This window comes from Fringilla coelebs (assembly GCF_963513975.1).
Source record: "Fringilla coelebs genome assembly, chromosome: 3".
Classification (NCBI taxonomy): domain Eukaryota; kingdom Metazoa; phylum Chordata; class Aves; order Passeriformes; family Fringillidae; genus Fringilla; species Fringilla coelebs.
The window spans coordinates 6,512,249-6,532,678 of NC_140030.1; the positions used below are offsets into that span (position 1 = coordinate 6,512,249).

Here is a 20,430-nt window from a genome sequence, read left to right on the forward strand (position 1 = left end):
AAATGCTTTGAAGCACTACTTCAGATTTCAGCTGCAAGGAATACAGGCCTACCTTTAACCCAGTTGGTTTTTTGCCAGGCACGTTCTCCCATTGAAACAGGGGCACTTGTGCTACCAAGAACACTGTGCATGGATGGGAAAATAACCTCAAGTACTGTAACAATTATTAGACAGCACCCACATGACAAACAGTGGCCTTTCAGACCCAGAAATACTTGTTACTAACTTTTTGGTTGGTTGAGGAGTTTTTTTTGTTTAAAAAGAAAACAACACCAGCAGCACCACAAAAACACCAAACTACATTTTCAGAGCAGAATATTGACGCAATTGAGAAATATTCAGAGCTGAGTAATTCCTGCATGCTAACAGCTTCATCTCCAGAAAAACCCAAGAGAAGATGGAAGGAATGCCTAAACTACACTGACAACTCCTTACAGCTCCTTTGGAAATTCTGCAGATCACCTCAGAGGAAATTACCATCAGACCCTATATACATACATAAATGCAAGTTGTCTTGTTAAGAGCTACAAGAACAGCCTTAAATCATCTCCTTATAAATATGCATTGACATTCTGAATATGCAAAACACACCAATCAAAATTAACTCATTTTCTGCCTCTGAACCACAATGAATACTCAACAGATCCCAAATGTCATTGAAGGTGAACTTGCCTACTTCCCCTTCTCCAATAAAACCTCAGTTCCTTATGGTTACTGTGGCTTGAGACCAAAGGAGTTCCAGACACTGAGATGCTTTGTGGATCTTACTGCAAATCATGTTTAGAGAGTTCATATGCTACAGTACATCCAGCTTCATGAAGTTACTGCTTTTCTTATTGGAGCTCCTCAACAGAACTCACACCTGACCTGTGAGGAAAGCACAGGAACAACAGCTACAGGGAGGAGCTGTGACACCCCATCCCATTCCATGTGCCCACACAGAGCTGGATTACAAGCAGCTACACCATGGGGTAAAAGGGAAGCTTATGAAGGACAAATGCAGAATTGTAGAATAGCTTGAGTTGGGAAGGATCTAAAAAGATGATCTAGTTCCAGTCCCTGTCATGGGTAGGAACACCTTCTACTAGACCAGGCTGCTCCAAGCTCCAACCAAGCTGGCCTTGAACACTTCCAGGGATGGGGCATTCACACCTCTTGGTAACCTGTGTCAGGGCCTCATCACTCTCACAGTAAAGAATTTCTTAATATCTAATGTCAACCTACCCTCCCTTTGGTTTAAGGCCATTTTAAGGCTAAATATCAACAGCTTCTTTCAGTTGTAGAGAGAATGTGCATAATGAGGCTGAAAAAATCAGGCTTACCACTCCAGCAGTCAGATGGAATATCAGATGCAGAGCATGGAGGATCAAGGGTGTTTTCAGACAAAACACTGTATTGCTCAGAGATGGTTCATAGGAGAAGTATTTGAAATTAGTTACAGAAAAAAAAATGCAATAGAAAATGAACGTCAGACTGCATATTTCTTAAAGCAAGAACAGCCTCCTAAAGCTTTATTTTAGTGATTCCAAAAGTGCATACAAAAAAAGCAGTGCTTGGCTATCTGCAAACAAGCACCGAGGGAAAAGTGCAAAATAGGATTCCCGGCGGCAACTGTGATTCATGAAGGACACTGCTCCTGCAGCCACTCTTTGCAAGTTCTCTGTATTTCTATTTTATTAGATGCACAGACAGAGCATAGTAAAGAAACACTTCCATTTTCACAGAATGACAGGGATAACACTCATCCCATTAATAAAGCAGGACAAAGAAAAGTAGGTAGATTCCACAGCATGAGGCACAGTCTGCTTCAAGCAGCAGCTTCTGATAACGTTATCATATCAACCAGCACCAACCTTAAAAGGTAGAAAAACTGAAAGTAAAACAAAGCAACAGCAAGTGTACCAGGAAGGCAAAGTGAAGCCTGCATTCCTTTCCAGCCTTGGAGCCTGACTTCATCTTTGCTAGGGTGACCTTCCACTGGGTCCAGGCTTGAATACTAATATTAGACTAAAAAGAAGTGTGCCATCCTCTAAATATAATGATGACTCAACACCTAGAGGCTTCAGTGACGTAATATGAACAAAGAGTTTCTGACTTCACAATCTAGATGCTTAAAACTCAAGTCAAAAGGAACAGATTTTCCTTCCCCTGCAGACACACATCCTGCCTAGAGCCTCCCAGAGCATCATCTTGAATTAGCCTGTAGGAAAAGGGAACTGAAGAAACATTTCACACATGGCAGCAGACACACTGGCTCCCCTTTGTTTAAAAGGAGCACAGAACAGACACTTTTCAATTATCTGCTTCAGTCAAAGCATCAGCAGAAAGTTTCAGTTCCAGAATTAACATATAAAAGTTAAAGACAACACAGCACACCAGTGAGCAGTCCAGTGTCTTTCACTGAACCTTAAAAATAAAAATAGCAGCATGAAAATGGGCTTTGTTGAGAAATCTGAATGCAAGTACAAAGGGAAAAAAGCCTTTATAAGTAAGAGCTCTTAAAGCATCACCCTTGGACAAATATTTCAGCACCCACCTGAGGGAGCCTTAAATATTTTTCAGGATCCAAGTTCAATAATACATCTTAAAAAATAAAAAGTCAGAGGAAGTCTAACAGAGGCTTCTGCAGTAAGAACAAGCAATCATCCAATATATGTAAATAAAGTTGTAATGTGAAAGAATCCCTCATGAAAATAGTAATTGTTTTCATAGTAAAGTCCTTCTATTAAAATAGGATTATCTTTTCCATTGTACTGTTAGTTTGACTTTTCTCCTTACTGCCCCACCCCACCTCCATTAAGCTCTCGATGCAGAAAATGCACTTTTAATCACCTTCACTCCCCAGTCTTGCATTCCCACACTGGCCCTCTGCCTCAGAAGAATTAGTATACACTTCAAGAAATGTTCACAGAATCACAGATTGGAGGAGGTTGGAAAGGACCCCGAGGGTCAACCTTTCCAACACAACCCTGGCTCAAGCAGGGTCAGCTAGAGCTCAGTTACCCAGGACCATGTCCAGACAGTTTAGAGTATCTCCATGGGGAGAGACAGACTGCACCACCTGCCTGGACACCCTGTGGTATCACTGCCACAATAAAAAATGTTTCCTGATGTTCAGAGGGAACCTCCTGCATTTCAGTGGATGCCCGTGGCCTCTGCTCCGGGCACTTGGCACTACTGAAGAGTCTGGATCAGTCCTGTTGGCACCCTGTCTTCAGGGGTTCACACACACTGCTCAGATCCACCTGAGCCTTCTCCAGCTCAACAGGCACAGCTCCCTTGGCCTTTCTTCAGAGCAGACAGGCTCCCATCCCTTCATCTCTGTGACCTCGCTCCAGTATGTCTACATCTTCCTCATGCTGGAAATTCCAGAACTGGAAACATTTGTTCAGTATTTTCTCATGCAGAAATAACAAAAGTATCTCCTATTGGCTTAGATTACATTGGCAAGAAAAAACACTTGGTGGACTTTGGCTATCACTGCCTAGGCAGCTTCACCATAACTAAAATGCTCAGAAATTGACGAACCCTTCTTTATCTGAAATATAACAGTCAAGCTCCTTCCTGGTGCTCCTTCTGATTTGAGCCCAAAGAATGATAAAAAAAGGAGCATGCAGCTTCTAAAACGCTGGAGGAAACACATCCTTCCCTCATGAAAACATATTCTAATAATGAATATTATTAGCTTTGGGTAAGTGCCTCCTGAGGCACTACAGCATCTGAAGAAAACATGGTAAGAGACAAAGATGCTTCACTTTGACAGTGTGTTTACCAACCTCAGCCTGAAGGAAGCTGGAGTCACTGAACAGAAAGGTTGGTTTTACAAACAGCGAAACATGCATCATAAAAGCACAACAAAAGAGTTACCAGCCAGAGTTTAAGGGCTATGGGTAGCAATTAATTGCTGAAACACTCAGATGTCCACCCTCAGGAGTTATCAGAGTCATGGCCTTTGGCTCACCAACACACTTGCTTCATCAGGAAAGCTAAAAGGAGCAGCACCTCCCATTCAGTCACACTACCAGCCAAAAATAAGTCTCAATTTTGCCGTATCTTGCTCACACATAAATAGTCCAATGAATGTGACAAAACCCAGGGTTAAGGCATAATTTTACTTTTTTGCTTTACAGTCAGACTTCCATGACCCAACCAAGTCAGTGCTGTACACTCCAAAACACCAAATTAATCTGCCCCTAGCATTAACAGCTTTATGCCAAAACAAATGATCAGAACACAGGACAGTGACAGGGGCACAACCGAATGTGATCCCAGCTTAGCAACAGATTATCCTGTTGGATAATCTTCTGCACACCTTTGCTGGATTTTAGGAACTAAAAAGCTCTGTATTTTGAGCACAGTGTAAAGAAGATACAATTTCATTTTCCATTAGAAGAAGGCTGTCCATGATGGGAGTGGAGATAAGCAAAGCCACCTCCCCTCAGCTATAGCAAGCTGCTATCCTTCTGAAGCTGCTAAAACACTAAAATATCCTGCACAAATCCTTAAATGCCCGTAATATCAACCCAGGGCATTCTCCTGGTCCAATGTTTCTTTCCAGGAACACAGCCCGGAAGGTAGGGAAATATTTTTTGACCAGAGGCACTCTTACTGAAGCAAGATCAGCTGTAGGTAGCATTAATCTATATTCCCCTTTTCTTCAGTGTTTCAGGGCAGTCAGTTCAAGCAGCTTCCTTGAAGCCTGATGGCAAACTCATCTTCAGATCCCAGAGTCCACAACTCTTCAGGTTTGGGATAGTGAGACCTCAGGGTGTCAGCAAGGAGAAAACCCAAGCCTGTGTCTTCCCTGCAAAGGACACGGCCTTCAGCTGCCAGAATTCCTGACCTTCAGAGAATGAACACCCAAACTCAGCTCCCTGCAGGTGCCATCATTGCTTTTGACAGGAGACTGAATCCCTTCTAAGAGGGATTGTAGACACACAGCACTGGTGAAAGGGTATTTCTGACACAGGACTCAGAACAAACCAAATCAGCTTATCCCCAGCACAGGTGTATATGCTGCCAGTAGCTGCTGCAAGTCCACATTCCAGCACAATCTGGAATTTACCCTGTATCTGATATAAAGGAGTTAAATGCCTTCCAATTAAAACCTGTCTTTAGGGAGTGCATTGCTTAGATATCACAGTGTGTTAGAAGTTTGAACTTGACATTTGACCCCTTGGGCACCTTAGATAATGCAACTTTAGAACTGACAGGGTTCTTTACTTTTCTTTACTAAAGTAAAATTCTTTACTTTAATGCTGTTCCATGCTAAAGCTGCTCAGAACTTTCCACATCAAATCAAACCAGCCATTTACAATGAGGGCCTTCTCTGGCTCCCTTTACTAGCTAACTTGTAACTTCCAATCATCCCTTCACTTTACTCCTAAAAGTGCAGGTCAAGAATAAAAGTAAAAAATACATTACAAATAGCTTTACTTTCTGCAGAATGAACACCACAACTAAACAATTTCAGATATAACCATTACTGTAGTACATGCTTTTTAGAAGCTTAGCATACCATTACATATACTTTGGGTCAATATATAATTGAAGATATGATTGTTAGCACCATTTATGAATAGTGATCATGTGAGATTTTTAAATTTAGCTTAGCAACTTGACAATATTTTTATTTTGAATTCATGTGTGCTCTTATCTTGCAGCAACAGTTATTAATAGAAAGGATTATGGATATTAATCAACTGGGAACATAATCACAAGGACATTTCTACAGGAATAATAAAAACCATCATCAACTCCCCAGGTTCTTGTATTTAATGAGAAATCTGAAGGTAATCCCATCTCGTTAAGTAGAGACTTAGAGGAGTAACCACTTACCTGCAAACAGAGCTTCAACCCACAGCAGGCACAGGGCGTTCACAGACCCGCACGTGGCACAGAACATCCACCTCCACAACCCAGCTGCTATTCTTAAGACACATCCTTAAGTCCTGCAAGTCTTTGGGGACTGCTATCCCACATACTTACATAATCACCCATTCCATTTTCTAACTAAGCCATCAGCTAAATACCAGAATGCAGCTCTCCAAAGAGAAAGCTCAGGAGCAAGTGGGGATAGAATCTCTGCAGGGTAAACAGATTTTCTACTTCCAGGTGGGCTTCTGTTTTCTCCCTTTAAAACTGGGCTTTCAGACCTCTTCAACTTTAGTCAAGTTCATTACCAGATGGTAAGAAAATTCTGGAAAATGGCAGAATGTAAATTCAAGATGCTTAATAGCAAAAGGCCTGTTCAATAAAATAGGGAACTCATTTTCAAAATTGCAATTTAGAGTGCAGAATTTGGAATATATAAATGCCCATTTTAAAGCTTATATTGCAGCACTAATCCATATTACTCAAACATACACAAGACATTATTACAGAAGACAAAAATGCCTAAAAAAACAAAACCCAAATAATTCCACTTGTACAGCCTCACCAGACATCACTTTCAGTACCTTTAACAGGGAGCCTGTATCCTTAGAAATCTTGTTTTATTCTTCCTCTTTTATCTGGAAATCCTCCCACTAAAAAGTCTTTGTCCATTCTGGCTAGCTCTGGTCCCAGTGATTTTGTAGTTTTATCTGGGTACCTCAGAGAGTTTCAGGCAAAACCCACTGTACCACTGCCAGCTTGTTTCTGAATTGAAAATTCTGAACAGGACACTCAAGTAGCTTGAGATGCGTTTATAACAATTAGCTCAGACTCATTTAATGAGACAATAAAGCCCCAAGCTCTCAGTTTTACATTCTTGAAGTCTCAGTCAGAAATAGTACTAGACTAAGAAACAGCAACTGAACAACAAGAGTTGATTTTTTGTTATTATTATTATCTAAAGATCATGTTGTTCTCAACACTGTTTTAGATTAATTGCAGAGTTCAAAACATTACCATGAAGTTTCTCATGTGTTTTTATCTAGAAAATCTGAAGTGAATGACAGTGAGAACACAGTATTACTGATAATTTAAAACACATCAGACCTTATCTCTCTTCTCTGCAAGTACATGAAAGGAGGTTGGAGTGAGGCAGGTGGTGGTCTCTTAGCAATCAGTAAGACATAAGGAAAAGGTCTCAAGGCATGCCAGGGGAGGTTTAGCTTGGATATTAGGAAAAAATTATCCACCAAAAGGCTTGTCAAGCATTGGAACAGGCTGCCCAGAGAAGGGGTTGAGTCACCAGCCCTGGAGGGGTTTAAAAGATGTGTACATGTGGCACTTAGGGACACAGTTTAGTGTCTTTTAGTGCTGGGCTAATGGTTGGACTCAATCTTAAAGGTCTTTGCCAACCTAAGGATTCTTTAATTCTGGGAGAAAATACAGAAAGGCAGCCTCCCATCTCAGTGATCTGTGATCAGCAAGCAGGAGCAGCAATCACATATTTGACTTTGCTATTCTCACCATCCCTGCAGCCAAGGTTGCTATGAAGACACAAACCTCCATTTCACTATTCTGCAAATCTCAACAAAACCCCCCCGTTTTTTTGTTGACCTCAGCTGACAAAAAGGCTTTTAAGCTCTTGAAATAAATGTCAAAGCAGAATACTGCTGTCACCTTAGAAAGAAGTCATATTTGTGATCGGGTTTCTTTGCATGAAACAGATAAAACTTTCACTGACAGCAATAAACAGATTTAAAACATAGGTTTCTCCTACAGGGAAAATTTGGAAACAGACAATGTACCTTACTGTCCTCATCCTCAAACACAGACTGGTGAACATTGCAGGCGAAGAGAGAATTTGGGAGATCGTTGAAATCAATTATTTCATGAAAATCTTCCTCTGCAAAACATCTCTTCAGGCCATTGTCTCCATTGATAGAGTAGAGCAGGAACTGTCCTCCATCCTCCGGGATGCAGCCATACTGGCCAAGGCCCCGCATTCCAAAGAAGTAAGAATCTCCCCTCATCCCTGGCAGCACAGAGAAGATAACATCACACAGTTACACAATGTATTTTTATGCTCCACATCCACAAGGTAACCCTGAGATTTTTAAGTCTGGGGGCTGTTTGTACAAAGTAAATTTCACACAAATCCAAGGCAGCAATTGGCCTCTGACACAAGGCACTGAGACCGGTCTCACCAAGGTTCAAACAGGGGCTTTAATTTCATTTATTAGCACAGAAAAGGCCTAAACATGCCAGTACAAGCTTCTGAACACAAGCAGAAGAGACACTACTTACGGGCCCCTTGCCCTATGAGAAAACACTGTGATGTACTTGGGTTTAAAAGAACCATGTTTGTTACTGGGAAGGCTGCTGGTGCTTCTGAGTCTGCAGCCAACTCAGGAAGCACAATGCTGAGGGTAAGAAGAACTTTGAAAATAAGTTTGAAATTTAGACCAGGCTTCAAGAAAAAAACAACAAAACAAAAGACCCTTATGGAAAGGAGCATGAACACAGCAACATCAAAAATCAGTACAACCAAGACACATCTCTGCTACACAGAACACAGCCAATTTTTTCTACAGTTTAAGTACAGAACTTAGGCTGGTTTTCAAAGCCCATTAGCAATTTCTTTGCATCTTCATCACAATAGGTAGCAAATAAAGCTAAGGGAAGAGTGGACTCAGGATGGCTTTCAGCACTTTTAGGAAAGTCCTGCTGATTTTGGAGCCTTTATCCCAAATGCATCGATAGAGAAAGGTAATTTTAAGGCATACAAAATGATGGGCACACATAAAGAGCCCATACATTAAATGGTATCACTATTGCTGTTATGAGAGAAAGCTTCATGCCAGCCAAGGGGAGTAAGTCAAGGTCCAATTAATGATCAGTGCGTTAATTAGTATTTAATCAGGTATTTAGCAGTCCTTAGTAGACATCAACTTATTGCATCTAGAGAGCCCCAGTAAGTTAACTAGAAGTTTACTGGATAATAATCCATTCCCTTTTATTTGTTTCTTTCAATAACAATATGCAATCATTAGCTGCTTTTCCTCATAGCACAAGCATTTAGAGAGTTACATAAAGTGCTCATCTGTTCTGCTCTGCCCTTGCTCTCTTGCATACTTGCTATTCTCTATAAATAGCTGTAAATATTAGCTCAAACACACTATATAGAACTGCTGTCCAAAATTAAACCATATGGGTTTATTACACTTAATCTCAGTAAAGCTAAATTATGGAGCTAATTTGCCATGGCTGTGCCTTTCATATAACCTCTGCTCTGAAATGAGATTTGGATGATGACAGAGCACATCATCCCATAACATAAGGTTATGGAAATATCAGTAATTGTTATTGCTGGAGTCTCAGAGCTAATGACAGAAGTTCTCAAGTACACAAGCTGAAGCCATGCTCAAAAGTACTCTGTTAACCTGAGGATGGGTTTTCAGGCTATCAAATACACACTTTGCTTTCAGCAGCTCGGCCTAATACTAGCACAACTACCTCCAACTAATTTCAGTTTAGAAATGAAATGCTGATTGGAAAGAGGAAGCCTGAAAAAAATGGCAGAAGAGATGGCTACAAGTACATATTAGTGTAGGAGAGCTCACCCTCACAGCAACATTGCCTCTGGTATTTGAACCAACTCACTTAAGCCTTGTGTTACTGCACATTTCATGGTAAGCACATCCAGGGAAATACTGGAAAGAAATCCTCATAGCAGCCAGAAACTTCACATCAGAATGCAGTATTTTCTCTAGCAAAAAGCTTTAATAAATTATCTCCTCCAAAAACAATCATCTCTAAGCATGTTTGTCATCATGTCTAGCTTGTGTCATTAGGTTTATGGAAATGAACCTCAAGCCCAGCGTTACAAAACACAATTTACATGGCAGAGCAGACTTGTGCCAGGCTGTGGGAAGAATTTCATTCACAACAGGCAAACAATGTGCAGCCAGGGAAGACACTGACCATCTGAGAGTTACACTGGACATGCTAGAGTTGTAGGAATCTGGATTATAATGTTAAAGCTAACAAGTTTCATATCTTCTTTCCCAAAGCATAACAAGGCTAATTGTGCAGAGAAGCAAAGAATCTCAGTCTATTGACAGAAGTCAGAAGTCTACAGGCTTCCTCACTAAACAGTTGTTTATTTTTCTCTCCTGGGAGAGCCATATTATAATAAAATACTACATAGGAAATCTCTTCAGTTAGGAATTCAGCAAAACCACTATGACAAACAGCAAAACAGAACAGGATTTTAAGTTACAACCAAGAAGCTCAGGTTTTTAACGAACAACAAAATGAGCATATGCTGTAGCAGCCAGGATGAGAAATTAATAAATATTTACATCATGTGACAGTAGTCTTGCTCTGCTAGAGCTCTTGGATAGGAAAAACTTGAAAAACTTGATTCTTTTTTTCCAGCCAATTATTAAGACATTTTTGCCCAGCAGGACTTGGGTATTGGCCAAGCCTTTTTAAGAAAGTCACTGTCTCACAGGCTTTTGGCCAGCTCTTCTCCCACACTTGCAGGTAAATGTTTGTGCATCTTCTACTCTTAAGATACAATCAGAGTTTTGATTAGTGCTTCCTCCATTAGCAAGTCAACTTATACATGATTCCTAAATCCTCTGCCCAATTTATGATAGTTAAGAACACCTGTATGGAGTAGTAACTGTTGTTCCACTGATTTTCTTTTGCCATGCATTGCACCATAGAAAGCACAGCACCACAGTTAAAACAGAAACCTCACTAAGAATATGTTCCCCCACATGTTCACATGCATGTTCCCCAACAGAAATAAACTGCCTATGAGCCTGAGCTCAATGATAATCAGAAGGGACAAACATACTTGAATCAACATTTGTTAGCAGGCTTCAATCAGAAGTTATCCTCAGGCATAAGATGGAAATCTTACATTTTTCCATATTGTGAATAATGTTACACATACAAAAATTTACATATATATATATATATATATGTAAAAAATCATAATTACATATCCTTTATTATGTTTGTCAAACCTGAAGCCTCAGGTATCATGTTGTTGGTAGTGTTCTGTGGCTTCTTTGAAATTATTTAGCCACTTCAGGCAGTCCTCTGACAAAAAAAATAAATGCTCTTTCCAATTATTCAACTAATTTAGAACAAAAGAATTTTCATTTCAAATCTCTTAAAACAATTAACTGTAAGTCATGTATCATCCATGAACTGGATTTCCATATAAAATAAGCCAAATTAAAAGTAATCTTTTATGTTACGATAATACAATTACTGGATCACATTCCCATTTATGTTAAAGCTCCTTTCCAGAGCTTCTAACAAAATTAGTTAATTTCATCCCCTTAGGATCCTTTTTATATTAAAAACAAACCCCTGAACTTACCTTCATTTTAAAATGCAATGAATTCAAATAAAGTTATGATTTGCTTCTCCCCTCCCAAATCAGATTTTACAAATACTTGAGATACCAGAAGTTGCCACATAGAATTTCAAAAAAAGGGGCAATGCCATTAAAAAAAAAAATTATACACCAATATAGGCAGTATCCAGAACCAACATTAATGCGAAATTATCCAAAATCTTACCTGGGATCATGACAGCAAACTCTGTCAGGATTGTCTCCCTGAAAAGTCTGAGACACTGAGGCAGATTCAAACCTGAGCCAAACAACTTCATGGAACCTCCAGCTAAAGCTGAGCACTTGCCACATCCATTTATTCCCTTTATTTAAAGCACACCTGAACGTTATCTGTGTTACTTCTGAATTTCATGTAAGGTTTGGACCCTCAACTTTAACACATCTCAGAGAATGAGAACCTCAAGAGTGCTGCTATTTTAACCCTTGGAGAACCACAGCAGCCACTTCCCTCCCAGACCCTACGCACATCACTTCACTCTGACATGGGTTAATATAAATTTCTCCTCCTGTGGTCCAGGTGTGCAAAGGTTTCTAATTTGGGATGGCTCCAAACACAAGGCAAACACCCTTCCCACTGGCACAGATCAGGTCATGTCAGTGTTCAGCACTGGAGACGCTGTGACCAGAATCTCTGTAGAGATTCCAAGTGGGAGCTCTGTGTTCATTCTGTTACCTCACTATTTTTAGACACAGTACACCTCTAATTAAAATTAACAGAGGCCAGCAGAAAATTATATTCACTGGAAAACAGCAGTAGTTCACTGAAGTTTCTCTTTGAAAAATTACACTTATTCAGTATAAAACTGAAAGGGCAAAGATGTACATCTTCTTATGAAGTCAGATCCCTGCAGAGCCAAAACTTTCAGCAGAAATTGTATTGAATTAAGACAATTTGAGGACATGAAGTGTCTGAATGGACCAATGTCTTCTATATCACTAGGCATTTATAAATTTATCCACTGTTTTCATGGAAATAACAAAGCATTTCCTTGGTGAACATTTCCCTGTCTTTAGAGTTTTTAAAAAGAATCCCTGAGGGACATCAAGAAACAGGCACATATCTCTTGAAATCACTAGGAAACTTTACTTTTTTTTATTAAACACTTCTTGCCATGACAAACAACATGACTAAAAATAGAATAAAGCAAACAAAACGTTACAAATAGAAGCTTTAAATATAATCACTATAAACTAGAAGTATTATTGAGTCCTGAGTGCAAACCTGGAAACCATAATCTGCAGGAATTAAGAAAATTTGGAGGAAAAAAAACAAAGGAAGAAAAGTTGCAGTTGCTTTTGTAGAAGGGTCCAGGAGAAGTGCAGGGATTCCATCTTGGCTCCTATTGAAAAAAAAAGCCCCAAAAAAGCAATTTTTACCATAATTCAAAGGCAGAGGAGAGACAGGAAGGGGGAAAGCAAACCCAGTGAATAAGATTTTACTGAAAGAATAATTTTTTACTTAAAATATTCACTGACTTTACAGTAGCATAGCCACCAATTTCAGTGGTGTCAGCCTAGGGCTGGATCTCCTGCTGAATCCAACTGACCCCACACGGAAGGCTCTATCAGAAAGCACAAATGTATCAGGGAAGGTCACAGAGTAACTTACTGGAATTTCATTCCATTCTGCACAATGAACACTGGAGATGAGCATTATTTTTAATGGTGCTAATTCTTCCCTGTGGAAAGCTCCTACGGACTTAAATAGAGGCTTTTTACTTAATTAGAAAGAGCAGAACCAGACCTCACATGACAGGATTAATGAACCTTTGCAGCCTCAAAAGCAAGAAGGACTGCAGTGACCCCCTCCCACAGCCTTCACCCTGATCTCCCACCTGGGCAAATTCCCTTACAGGAATCAAAATTATCAGTATAGGGAAGTCCACTCACATTTGAGCTCCAGCTTGGTGAGCACCACACAAAAATAGTGCCAATCTCCACTTTTCCTCTCACAAAAGTGGCAGATATGAGGAAGAGGATTTTAATTTTTTTTTTTTTTTTCTAAATGCTAACTGGTGCAAATCCCAAATGTTCTAATCCTTTCCATTGACATTCTAGCCGCATTAAATTTAGCTGAGACTTGGGAACTATTTTTGGAAGCTTTTAACATCCAAAGGGACTATTCAGTTTTATTCCTCTAAAGCAGGACTGGTCAGCTCAAGCAGTCCAAGACATGCACATCACACTGAAGGTTCAGCTCTGCCTCCCACGCCAGGGATGTATCCTGAGACCACAAAGGGACTCTGGCATGGCCTTGCTGAGCATCTGCATCTCCAGCACTGGAGAAAACAATCCAGGAGGCACTGGTGAACCCAACCAAGCCAAAATTCTAGTGCCACTGCACAACAGGAAGGTGATACTTTGGAGCAGCCAGCACCAGGCAGGAAGATTCCCTGTGCTGTTCTTAAAGTCAAGAAGCTGAGCTTCAATCAGTTGGGCACTACAGTAACCATGGCAACATTAAAGTATTCAAAGAACCAAAAAAAAAGAAAAACCTCCCCAAACACAAAGAAAGCAGAACAAGCCTCCTGATCACCTTCACTTGGCCTCTATGCTAATCTATTTAAAGCAAGCCCGTTTCATAAGGGGCACACAGCATTAGAGCGTCACCAGCCTTCAGCCAGAGCTGTCACCTCACACAGGGGTCAGTGGAACACTCGTTCAGCAGCCCTCCAGCCTGGAACCTGAAATTCAGAACTGTGCCCCAAATCTCACCCAGGGCTATCTACAGCAGGAGCTACCCACAGGGCTTAACTCCTACAAGACACTCCGGACACAATGATGACTTGGAATAACATTTCAGTTTCCTCCTCTGAGAGGATTTCCTACTAGCACAATCAAGTAATTTATAAATTATTTCATTAATTACTCCAACGCAATGACAAACATTTTCAACACAAACAGTGACAAACCAAGCTACTGACTCTGAACACAAACAATACTTGGTAGGGGACAGACAAACTGAATCACACACCTGAAAACTTCATGGAAGTTTAAGGAGGATAGGACAGATTCTGCTGTGAAAGGTACCAAAGACAGTTAACAGAGATGATCATCTACAGAAAATCTTCTTCTGTCCTTGTTCACTGATAAGTGTTAGCAGTTTTCAGTAATGTTTGACATTCTCACAGTATTCAGACCTCCATCTGTACAAGAATGATGGGCAACCATATCATTTAGCTTCACTGCAAGATAAATGCAGCAGTTTCTCTACACTAATAATGTATTTTCATAAAATAGGAGTTTTCCTTTTCATCAGGGCAGCCCCTCTAACTAGCTAGAAGACCAAACCATTTCCAAGGACAAAACTTGAAAGCCAAAGACAGAAGCTGGTGTAAAGTATAACCCCTGATTAAACTACAATTCTCATTTATATGATTTCTTTCAGCAGTATAAACTTACTATACATTTGTTTTAGGAACTTTCATTAAACTCCAAACTCAAGAAATAAAGGAAAACAATCTTTTATAGAGGTACAAAAGAATAGGAGAGGTGAGGGGAAAATAAAAAACCAAACTAGCAAGTTTGGAGAGCTATCTATTACATAAGCATTAAATGATATTGGCTTGGGATCACGGAATCACAGAATGGTTTGGGTTGTAAGGGATATTAAAAACCATCTCGTTCCAACACCCTGCCATGGGCAGGAACACCTTCCACTATCCCAGGTTGCTCCAAGCCCCATGCAATCTGGCCTTGGACACTTCCAGGGATGGGGCATTCATATTTTCTCTGGGCAACCTCTGCCAGTGCCTCACCAGCCTCACAGTAAAGAACTTATTCCCAGTATTTAATATAAACCAACCTTCTTTCACTTCAAAACCATTCCTCCTCGGCTAGAGAAGCCAAGTTTAAAGCATCCCGAGAAAAGCGTCTCTCAGGGCTCCCGGCGCAGTCCTGCCCGAAGCTGCCCGAGCGCCCTGTCCGGGTCCGCATCGCTGCGACCCCGACCTGCTCCCAGCACGGCCGCAAACCCCCTTCCCATTCCCCATCCCTCCTCACAAGCTCCTCCGCATCCCACCGGGGGAGACACCGGCCCCGGCCCCAATCCCTCCCGAGGGGCGGCCGCGGGCTCGCCGCGCATCCCCCGCGCCCGGAGAGCCGCGGGGGGAAGGAGCCCCGAGGGCAGCGCGGCGCCGGGGCAGGACCGCGGGGCGGTTGCATAACCCAGGTCTGCCGGACAGCGCTGCGGCCCCGGCGGGGAAGGAGCCCCTGGGGAGGCGGCCGTGCCCTTACCTGCGGCTCGCTCGCCCTTCCCTTCCCTGCCCGCCCGGAGTCCGCCTCACTCCGCTCCCAACGCTCCCTCAGCGCGCCCCGCGCCGCGCCGCGCCGCGCCCGCCAAGGTGGAGGACGGGGCGGCCCAATCAGCAACGCTCCCGCCTAAACAGGCAGGAGGCGCCACCAATGAGAACGCGAAAAGCGCGCTGGTCCCGCCTCCCACAACCCGGTCACGCCCCCAGCTCCCACGGCGACCCTCCGGGAATCGGTGACCGGCGGGGCCCGTGAGGGGACAGGGCACAGAGGAGAGGGCACGGGGACAGACGAGTGGGGCCAGTGGAGCCGGGCAGGGGATGTGTGGGGACAAGGGATGACCGAGGACAAGTGGCAGGTGTGTAGGGACAGGCGGGAGGGACGCAGGGCAGTGGGGGGACACAGGTGAGCCAGAGCGGGAGCTCATGACACCCGAGCACACAGGGAGCGGTAGGAACCAGGCCGTGTTTGCGTCCTCGTGGTAAAGCTGCTCTCCCTCAAGGTGTCCGTGCCCCCACCCTGAGGGTGAGGTGGGATTGGGTGAAGTCAGATGGCATGGCATGGCATGGCATGGCATGGCATGGCATGGCATGGCATGGCATGGCATGGCATGGCATGGCATGGCATGGCATGGCTTAGGGTAGGGGAGAGGAGAGGTGGGGTAAGATGGGATGGGGTAGGGACATACAGGATGGGTTGGAATGGGAGTGAAGAGGGGTGGGATGGTTGGAGTAAGGTAAGGTAGGGGAGAGGTGGGGTGGGATGGGATGGAATGGGAAGGAGTGGAGTGGAGTGGAATGGAATGGAATGGAATGGAATGGAATGGAATGGAATGGAATGGAATGGAATGGAATGGAATGGAATGGAAGTGAGGAGAGATGGGGTAGGGGTGGGGTGGGATGGGACAGAATAGAGTGAGAAGGGGTGATGGGATAAGGTAGGAGAGAGGTGGGGTGGGATGGACATCCTCACAGTGCCAGGGCACCTGGCCATGGTTTTAGTGACAGCTCCTCAGGCCCTCCTGTGGTGATGTTGCAGGGGTCTTAATTACTCTGGAGGATGGAATTCCCAAGACCATTTCCCCCTCTGACCACCAACACCCAAACTGTCCTTTGGAATGAGCTCCAATGGGGATGGAGCCAGATCTTCAGGCTAACAGGTGAATCAGGGGTATCTCCCCACTACAGGTGATGCCAGACCAGAAGAAGTATTTGTAGGGCTCTAAAGGAAAGTCACATTTACAAGAGTAAAAGGCTGATGCTGGTCATGATTTTAAAAAGAAGAGAAAGCCCTTAGATGCCCCCAAGGCACGTTTTATTAAAAGAAGGGCTATTTTCTCTCTTCCAGCTGCGCATCTGAGGCTAACACTGATTTAATGTGGTCTCTTCTCTTTGGAATGTAATACAAAGGGATTTAATCAATAGGGTGCTACAGAAACCTAAATAGGTTTTTGTAAAGATGGCTTTGAAAATCTATAGAATGTAATGAAGAACTAGAAGACTCCCATGTAATTATTAAATACCCTATAAAAATCTATGTAAGGAATAATTCTCCATTAGTTAAAAGATATATAAAAAGATGTGTGCCATTTATAGCAGCACTTTCCAATAATAGCAGAAAATAAATAGTGTGAAGAATGAAATCAATAGTGTATCCCACCTCATCTCTGCAGACAGCAAAGAGCAATGCGCTGGAGATTGCTGTACTTGCAACAGAGGAGTTTCTTCCTGGTCCCTTAACTAAGGAGTGACTTATGCCTTGATACCTTTCAGGGTTTCTGCTTCAGTTCTACTTTTATTTTTAAATGTATAATAGGCAACTTATAATAGTAATTATTATTTTCATTGATTTGTCCTTGTGTCTAAAATATTGATCCCTGACCATGATCTTACTGCTTTAGGCATTATGCAGAACAGTAAGCAAGCTATGGAACCACAGTTGTCACTATATAAACTAATCAGGTTTTAAATCAAATTATCTGCTTGTTGGTTTTTGTTTTGGGAATTAAACCTGGTAGGATATTTTCCTTTGTCTCCATTTATGTATGTTCCCTTTGCATGATGTGTTATTTTAATATTCTGAGAAGGAAGAGCATCCACTGGGCTTTTTCTGTCCTGCATTTTATGTTATACAATTTCCTTGTATCTTCTTATCTCCATCCCCTTTACTGTATCTTATGTCTCAATTTTTATTAATTCTCATATTGGGAAGGATGTTTCCATTGTGATGAAGCTGCCCTAGCATGTGTTTTCCTTGTGGTAAAATAGGAATCTCTGCAGTTTTGAAAGCAAGTTAACCAACTCATGTTCAGGAAAAATCAGGAAAGCCAAGGTCAGCCCTTTGGGTTTATATGCATCCGGGCACTATTGCTAAGATGAAGGGGAAAAAACCCTACATTTCACTGATTGCAGTGAAATGCCCTTCAAAGCAGATAATAATAAGAATGGCAGCAATTGCAGGATTTTAATATCCCCTGTTATAAGCATTAAAGATTTCTATTATTACATGTCTAAATAATTTATTATTTAGGCATGTAAAAATGGTACTGCAAAAGTAATAGGATAAGAGCAATTGAGAGAAAGTCTTTTGTGGAGTCCCACCCTTCACCCCAGAGCTGTTTAGGCCATGCCTCTTAAAGGCTGTGGCCATCTTCCCACAGCCCAAGCAGTTGCAGAGTGCCAAAACCTGGAGGAAGCTGTAATTCTGGAAAGGATACCCAAGGAGGTGATAAAACAGCTGCTACTTGCAGGATCCACAAGCAGTGCTGTGAGCTCATCCCACAGAACTGAGTGGGAGTTTGTTACTGATATCCCAGAGCACAGGCTTAGCCCGTCTCCTCCAAATCCTGAGCTGCTCATTATCTTCAGTCTGCACCTGCTTCCCATCTCCAGATTTAATCTGTAAGCAAAAGTGGCCTCTCAAGTATGCTGAAGCAGACACAGAGAATTTCAACAAAACTGAAGCACTGAAACCAAAAGATTTTGCCCCCTGACAATGTTACCTTGATTTCTGATCATCAAAATACAAACCCTGGCTAAGTCCTGCAGCCTTTGCAAGACGTTCTGGTGACAAATTTCCCTTTTTTAGTAGAAACAAGTAAGTAATGCCTGAAAATCTGTAGATGCTGAAAAAGTCAATGCTTCATCTTTTACATTTCTGCTTACTGGGATAATCTCAAATTCTTTGGCCAGATATGGATTATGATTTCTTGCAAATGGCTGAGTCTGGAGATTAGAATGAATAAAGCAAGTAAAATTAATGTTGACTCTGTCAGCATTATAATCTTGATTGTTTCTGTTACTTTTTTAGAAGATAAAAAACACAGTTGGATCCATCTAGCTTTGTCTTTTGTCTCCAGCAGCCAAGACTGAATGCTTAGTAAATCAGTGTAAAAATAGGCCCTATGTTCTCTTATTTACCTTATAATATTCCAGCAACTAGGGAGGTAGGGATTTCTGGAAGTCATGGTTTAATACAAGTTAATCCACTTAGTAGCTACCAGTGGTCCTGTTCTCTAGCAGTTTTTGACTTTTTTTGAACCCATTTGTGGTTTTGCTTTCCACAATGTGCTGTGACAGGATAGTTCTTCGCTGTGTAAAAACAATTTCAAGACTTAAGCGTTCCTTTGTTATAGAGGCAGTAAATTTATTGTTTATACCTTCTCACCATCATCATAGGACAAAGGTGGATTGACTTCAGATGAAGGAAGAGGGCAGGTTTAGATTAGATATTAGGAAGAAATTCTTCCCTGTGAAGCTGTAGAAGCCTTGGCACAGGTTGCTCAGAGAAGGATGTAGATTCTCCATCCCTGGAAGTGTTCAAGGCCAGACTGGAGCAACCTGGTCTAGTGGAAGGTGTCCCTGCCCATGGCAGGGGTTGGAACAAGATGATCTTATAGGTTCCTTCCAAACTATTCTGTGATTACTTTCTAGCCTTTAATTGGATTTTCCTTCAGCTCTCCTTTTTAAATTTTATGTGGTTTTCTCTGTCTTCACTGGGAGACTTTATTACCATCCTCTCTAGCCTATCTAATTTTACAAGAAAACACTACTTTGAATCTTTGATTCTGCTAAAATGACTGTTGAATTTTGCTGGGTCTGGAATAGAAGAGCTGTCTGGCCAAGGGATTTTGAATAACTGGGCATCTGGGCTAAAGAGTCCAATGACTCTGGGGGTCTCCTCATCATCTAAGGGGGGAGCTACTGATTTTTAACATTGTTTCCCTTTTTGACCACTTCCTAGCCCCACACTGACATTTCCAGAGGGCTCTCCACTTCTGTCTCCAGATCTCCTGCAGTGCTGGAACCAGTGTGTGGTTGGGGTTATTTTTCCCCTGTGCATTGCTTTGCACTTATCACTGCTGAACTTCATCTGCTGGTTTATCACCCAGGCACTCAGGGCAGTGAGACAACATTGCCTCAACACCTCTCCAGTGTCTGTGTGTGCTCAGCAACTGCAGAGCAGCTTAGCTGCAACATATTACAGAGAAAAGCAAAAATGTGCAAAGCAAACACTGCCTCTTCTTGCTTTTTATCTACAGATCATTTTACATCATTCTGGGTACAGGAATAATAATTGCACAAATGAAAAATTCCAGCTGGAAAGGAGGCTATCCTCTACCTGTTGTAAAATTTCAGTGCCTGTAGTGCCCTTGTACACATTACTCCATGAGCAGGTTGATCATGGAGCAGAGCTGTTTCCTTTGGGGCTTGTATATGCAGGGAAGCACATGCTCCAGCCAGGATGTCTGTTCTCTCCAAATCTGGTGTGTGGGGGTCAGGCAAGTGTGGAGCCCTAGAGAGAGCTTCCAGCAGCTAAAGGAGCTACAAGAGAGCTGGAGAGGGACTTCTGTTAGGGGCATGGAGTGGTAG

The 20,430-nt window shown here is 42.1% G+C and overlaps 1 protein-coding gene across 2 annotated transcripts in view; it reads right to left on the reverse strand.

Annotated features, from left to right (window-relative positions):
- The window catches only part of RCAN2 (regulator of calcineurin 2), an 82,117-nt gene extending 66,503 nt beyond the window's left edge, over positions 1–15,614 (reverse strand). The window contains exons 1-2 of one of the 2 annotated variants that reach the window (XM_084203523.1): positions 15,545–15,614; positions 7,680–7,906 (exon numbers count right to left, since the gene is read on the reverse strand). In XM_084203523.1, the coding sequence (XP_084059649.1) occupies positions 7,680–7,904 (225 nt within the window). In that variant the 5' untranslated portion in view covers positions 7,905–7,906; positions 15,545–15,614. Of the gene's footprint in view, positions 1–7,679; positions 7,907–14,282; positions 14,386–15,544 lie in introns of those variants that run through there. The other variant, XM_084203522.1, reaches the window with a different exon arrangement.
- Between the last annotated feature and the right edge of the window lie 4,816 nt (positions 15,615–20,430).